A 6,049-nucleotide genomic window follows, 5' to 3' on the forward strand; every position below is an offset into this window, starting at 1 on the left:
CCTCTGCTTAAGTCAAGAGAATCTCCCTTCCTAAACACTGAAACATTTTTGTACCACCATCTCCTTGCTTGAGCAGCCACAGCCCAGTAACTCATATGGGAGAAACAACATGTGTGACTCTTTACTAGTGAGGCTTTCTTCTGGGGTGGCATGCCTTGACTGTTCAAGAGCAGTGCCACAGTCCTCCACAACTGCTCAAGAGGAGTACCACAGTCCTCCATGACTGTTCAGAGAGTAGGTGAAGAACATTCTCTAACTAGATGAAACCTAAACAATTTGAGGGTTATGGGAGATGGGACCTGGTGGACTCATGATTACATTAGTAAGTACATCCTTAGCCAGAGGAGAGTGACAGAGAGCCCTAATGTCAGTGGGAGATCTATCAGGGAAATGTGAGGACTGAGAGAAGGAATAAATGCAAGAATGAACATGGAGAACCAGACAGGGGTGAAAGAAAAAAAAGATTGAAGCACAGCAAAAAGGCGAGACTGAACCTGTGATTCTTTCTTCTCTAGTGGCATTTAATTTCCCCTTCCCCACTGTCAAAATGTCAGAAATCAACAGGCAACTTTAGTAATACAGAACTGAAAGAGAAAAGGAAGCCAGCAAAGTTCTTAGAAGCTGCTTCACACGGGCAGAAATACCCCCGGCACCATCAATAGGCGCAATTCGTCACAAGCACACGCAGAGGCCAGCGGGTTTTTTTTGTCAGAGAGATTTATTTTAGATTCCAAAATGAGTTTCTAATAAAATAAAATGCTCAAAATGTGCAACACATGCAGTCCTCTGTGGGGTCCCTTCTGCCACTGAATGAGCGCAAGAGCAGGGCAGTGTGGGGAGAGGGAGAAGAAAGTGGGCAGTGGGGTGAAAACCCCATCGGCTGCAGGGGAGCTGGCTTCCAGCCATCTCCTGCGTTTAACTGTCCCACCACTGAAAGGCTGTGAGAGAAGCCCTGAAGGAGGGGCAAAGTGTGGGAGAGACAAGTGGCACTGAAACAGGCAATAGCTACTGGCTCAAATACCCCAACAGCTCCAAAGCATCTGTGTTGCCTGCCACCTCACTGCAGTCTTGTCTTGCCCTGGTACACAGCTTCCTTGGCAGGTACAGAGCTCCCACAGCCTCCTGCTATGTTCATGCCATCCCTAGACCCTCCTGAGAGGTCTGCATGGTGCCCATCTCTCTACATACAGCATAGCTCACAGAGTTTCATCCTCCCATGCAGACTGGGCTCGGTGTCCCTGCTCCCATTAGCACTCAGTTTGCTGGATCTTCTCTTTCTGGTTCTCCTCCATCTCCTTCTTCCTTGGCACAGTGACTGCAACCATCCCTTCCAGCCCTGGGAAGGCAGGGGACCGTGCCTGAAAGGGAAGAAAGGGGCAATATCAGGCATGGGAGGGAAACTGAATGGCACAAGTCTGGGCTTCTCCCTGCCATGGAAGACATGGCCCTATTTCTTGGGCTCCCATTCCCTCCTACAGCCAGGGAAGAACCCCAGTCCCACCCTTTGAGACATGTAGTTTCTTCTGGGGAAGGCTGGCTTAACATTATCCTCTGTGATGTCATGAGCATAAGGAATAACAAAGACAGGACACACTTAAGAGAGAGCAAAGACTGATCTGGGCAATGGTCGGGCCATTGTCAGGTTCAGTGGTGTACCAGATTTTACAACACCATTTCACAGAGAATAATTAAAGGCATGAGGTTCATGTAAAATGGGATAAGAACAAATTAAAGACAGAACCACTTTCCCATCTTGCTTTAACAAGTGACTTTCTAGACAATGGGAAAGAGGTAGATCTCGGGGCCCCTGATAACAGTAAAGTATATGGTGGCACACAGACAATTAATACAACTGGAAAGAGGAGATTAGTAAAAGAATGGCATGGTAGGTGTGATTTCAGCTAAGAGGAAGGGACTGGGATTTTGCTGGCAGGTTCCTGGCAGGCTGTAGAGAAATGATAAGCACAAGTCCTCAAAGATCAGTTGTGGGACCAATCATTAATGGCACAGAGAGCATGAAAGTGCTAACGAGTTTTGTAACTGATAAAATTGAGGAGCCTCATTTGGAAGAAAGAAGATGAAAATGTCACCCAAGACCCAGATATTTTAGGAGAATGGAGCAGTAAACGGAATGACAGGGTGAATGAAATGCAACAATACCCATTGCATGTTGGTAGGCTCAGGAGATGGGAACAGGAATTCCTGATGTGTGGACAATAGCCCATCAAGGGACTCCGGGGAGCAGCCAGTGTTCAACCAATGCAAGAAGAGCAAATGTAATGTCAGAGAATGCCAGCAGAGAGAGGAAGAGAACAAGAGAAGAGCTAATATCTTTGCTCAAGGCACCTCATCTGCACTCTCACAAAGGATGAGCTTACCCTGCAGACTGTGCAGAGAAGGGCATGAGGGCCATCCGTAGATGGAGGACCTGTGCTGCAACAGAGGAGCTTTGCTTGCTTGGCAAAGCAAGGCTGTGAGGGTATATACAAATGCTTTGAGGTGGTAAATGTCCTGTCTGGATTAGAGCTGTTTAAGCTAAAGACTGGACACTCAGGTATCCTACTTCCTACTAGCTGAGGGTTTACAGTTACATTGTCAAGGGGTTGAAGGTTTTGGGTCAGAAAGAGTGGTTCTGATCATCTTTGTCCTGGGCTTGCACAATCTAGATAGTCACCCAGAAACTGTAGATTTCTGCCTCAGATTGTCCTTTACCCTCAGTGCTGATTAAGGACTGATGACGAAGAACCAGTCACAAGTTGCTCTAGTGCTACCCGCAATGTTCTGGGGTTTTTTTAAATGCCCATCTTGTTTCTGTTCTGGTGCTGTCTGTCTTCAGCCTCCAGCCACCAGGATTTGCTAAGAATTTCCATCAATGCTGTTACATCCCTCACCTTCAACTCAAGGCGGGTTCAAGGCACCCAGCTATTTTGCCAGGGCAAGCTCTCCCAACCTGAGATTGCTCTGAGCCCCCAGCCCCTTCTGCACTGGAAGGGGATTTTCACTGTGGGCCCCTTCCAAGAAGCTAAGTAGAAGGCAGAGTTAAATTCCTTTAACTTACATCACAGCTACTCACAAAAGGTGTCCCTTGCAATTCATTTGCAGAGAAACAGTATGAGAACTGCAGAGAAACAGTCTGACCTCATGTGCACAGTTTTTTCCATTGGCCTGCTGGGGAGGGATCGGTCCTGGCCTGGTCTTAGGGATCATACAAGCAAGGCAGAATTTTCACAAGACAAGTTACTGGAACAAGCTGAGCAAACAAGTTGCCAGAAGCAGACAGCCAGGGTGTGAGGGCTGAGCCAGCAACAACAGACCTGCATCGAGATCAGTGTCTGGGGACCAGCAGGATTTATGTGGAACAGGAGACGCTGTTACATCAAAGCATCCAGATAAGGACTAAGAGAGAGGACACCTACAAAAGCCTGGAAATTAACCCTCCTCTATTGCAGCACAGCTTGATCTCTGGGAGAATAAACAAGAAGCTTTTCAAGGCTGGGCTGTGATTGTCTCCTAGGGGGTTTTACCCCTCCTCTGAAGTACCTGACCTGCCCCCAGATGAACGCTGTGGTTAGCCAGACCTGCCGATGTTAAGGACACCTTCAGCAGGCTGCCAGGGCCCCATTCTTCCTCTGGCTGCTGTGTCCTTCAGACATTTCACTTCTGTCTCTAGGGTACCCAGGAGAAGGTCAAATAAGGGCTGATGTACAGGAAAACTAACAGAAATGGGGTGATGGACACTTACCCTTTTTCGTAGGGCCAGAGCCAGAACACAGACAGTAAGCAGGAAGAAGAGGGTGAGCATGAGCCCAAAAGTAACCTGCCCGCTGAAGATGGTGGGAGGGTTGGAGACCTGGGCACCTGTGAAGAGGAACCAGTTAGGAAGGGTGGGAAGGTTGATGTTGTGCTGGGGAAGGGCTGGGTCTGCACAAAGACAGGCAAACTGGAAAAGGGTACAGGGAACTGGAAGGAGCAACAGGAGGAACTGATGAGAGCTAAGACAGGATGACAACAAGATGGGGTCCAGCTGGTCAAAGGGGAGAAGGACTGGGTGAGGCTGAGAAACGAAAGGGCACTAGGGAATTGAATAGGGTGAGAAGAAGGGATCAGTTACAGATCCACGGGACACAGTACCTGTGATCTGCAGCCCATACTCTGCTGCTCCTAGTCTGCCTTCTGGGCCATATACACTGCATTCCCATGTGCCTGTGTCCTTTTGTGACACTTGGGGTATTTCCATGGTAGGGCCAATCTGGGATCTGTGGCCGTCCAGGTGATGGGAGGTGGCCACAGCCAGCTTGCTGTTAGTGGGGGCTGAGTTGAGGTGTTTCCACTGGAAAAATTCATGTCCCTGGGGGTGTGTGATGCTGCAGATGAGCAGCAAGCGAGATCCCTCAGAAACCGGTCCTTGGATGCTCGGAGTGACTGCAGCAAAAGGGAAAAAATACCCTCAGGAAAGACTACAGGCGGGTCCACATCTCTTCCTCACCCCTCCTTCTTCTAGTACATGCCTCTTTTATTATTTCCTCTAATTTATTTTCTTTCTCATCTTCCATCTTAAGAAGAATAACCAAGTTACGCAGATAAACTTCTACTTTCAGCAGAGTCCAGGGCAATGCCCTGAGTAGAGACCTTGTTTCCCACCCCAGGGTGGGAACCTACAAGCAGGAACAACCCATGCTTACTGCACTAACATGTGGCAAGGTTTATCTCCAAGCAGTGGGAGACCCCAGGGGGGTGATGCACCTCCTTGTCTCTTCTCTCACCTGTGATCACTGACAAGGTCACATCCCTCCTGATTGTCTTGCTGCCAACAGAGACAGCACAGCGGTACTGCCCTGCATCACCTGGCCCCACCGCAGGGAGACGAAAGGGGAAGCTTCTGCTGCTTGAATTCTGGGAGGTGCCCCTGTCTTGCAAGCGTCCTCCTGCAAGGCGGCTCCAGTGGGCTGTCACCATCTTGACCCCAAAGGCACTGGGAAGGTAGCTCAGGGTGCATGGTAGATCAGCTGCAGAGCCAGCTGCAGCATAGACCACAGGGTTCGTTGGACCATCAAAGCCTAATCCAGAGAGAGAGGATAATGTGGGGTGATGGCTGGAAAGAGCTCTGCAGGGAGGTGACTGGCCTGGGTAGTGAGGACAGGGTAGGAACCAGGAAGCTGGAGCCAATCGGGTTGGTTAGTCACACCAAAGGGAGCAACTTGGAGAGGTTGGAGTAGCAACACAGAGCTTGAGCTCACCTAGAATTTTCAGGTTGTACATGGCAGAAACAATCTCATTATTGGAGTATCTGAGCTGGCACCGCCAGGAGCCCGCATCACTCATGGCTGGTCGGGGAATGGAGAGAGTCCCATGCAAGGAGCAGAAGGTCCTGGAGGTGGGGACCAGGCGCCCATTGTGGAACCAGCGGGTCTCCAAAAGATTGGCCCAGTGGCTAGAGTTGCAGCTCAACAAGAGCGGCTCATTTTCTACCACAGGGCTGGGCGGACTGAGGGTTACTGCAAGAAAAAGAAAGGGTGGGAGGCAGGGGAAGCTAAGATCATGAGAGCACTACCAAACCATCGCCTTCATACCCCTTACATCCTAGCCTTGTCCCTTGGGCAGTCCTCTCTCCAGAGCAGAGAGAGCAGACAGCAGGAAGCTGTGCACTGCCTGCACTCTAACCTGCCCCGGCAAACACAGCATCCAGACCCTGTCCCACCCTTACAACCTCCCTGGACCTAAAATCAGCATTGTCCAGGGTTTCCATCTTCTCCTACCTGTAATCACCCCCAGCTCCACCTGGCAGCTGTGGCTCTCCATGTTGTATGCCACCTGTGCCTCATACAGCCCGGCGTCCTCCCTCCGGACAGGGTGGATTCGCAGGGAGAAGTTGCCATTGCGTAAGGCGGAGTGCTGGACAGACACCCGGGGCCGCATGGGCAGCGCTGTCTTCCGAAGCCCCGAGGAATCCATCTCCAGCACCATGTGTGGCTCCTGGTGGGCACTGCGAGCAGGAGGAGTGAGCGGCTCGCGTCGAAGGCAAAGGTGAGATCAAGGGTGGGGAGCAGGA

The 6,049-nt window shown here is 50.5% G+C and overlaps 1 protein-coding gene across 1 annotated transcript in view; it reads right to left on the bottom strand.

Annotated features, from left to right (window-relative positions):
* Positions 1-1,247: 1,247 nt before the first annotated feature.
* Positions 1,248-6,049, bottom strand: part of LOC104532571 (lymphocyte activation gene 3 protein) — a 5,286-nt gene continuing 484 nt past the window's right edge. The window contains exons 3-8 of the mRNA XM_010177810.1: positions 5,757-5,983; positions 5,238-5,495; positions 4,764-5,057; positions 4,132-4,422; positions 3,743-3,858; positions 1,248-1,358 (exon numbers count right to left, since the gene is read on the bottom strand). Coding sequence (XP_010176112.1) covers positions 1,248-1,358; positions 3,743-3,858; positions 4,132-4,422; positions 4,764-5,057; positions 5,238-5,495; positions 5,757-5,983 — 1,297 coding nt within the window. The remainder of the gene's footprint in view (positions 1,359-3,742; positions 3,859-4,131; positions 4,423-4,763; positions 5,058-5,237; positions 5,496-5,756; positions 5,984-6,049) is intronic.

Source organism: Antrostomus carolinensis, unplaced genomic scaffold (assembly GCF_000700745.2).
Source record: "Antrostomus carolinensis isolate BGI_N321 unplaced genomic scaffold, ASM70074v2 scaffold15881, whole genome shotgun sequence".
In the NCBI taxonomy this organism is placed as follows: domain Eukaryota; kingdom Metazoa; phylum Chordata; class Aves; order Caprimulgiformes; family Caprimulgidae; genus Antrostomus; species Antrostomus carolinensis.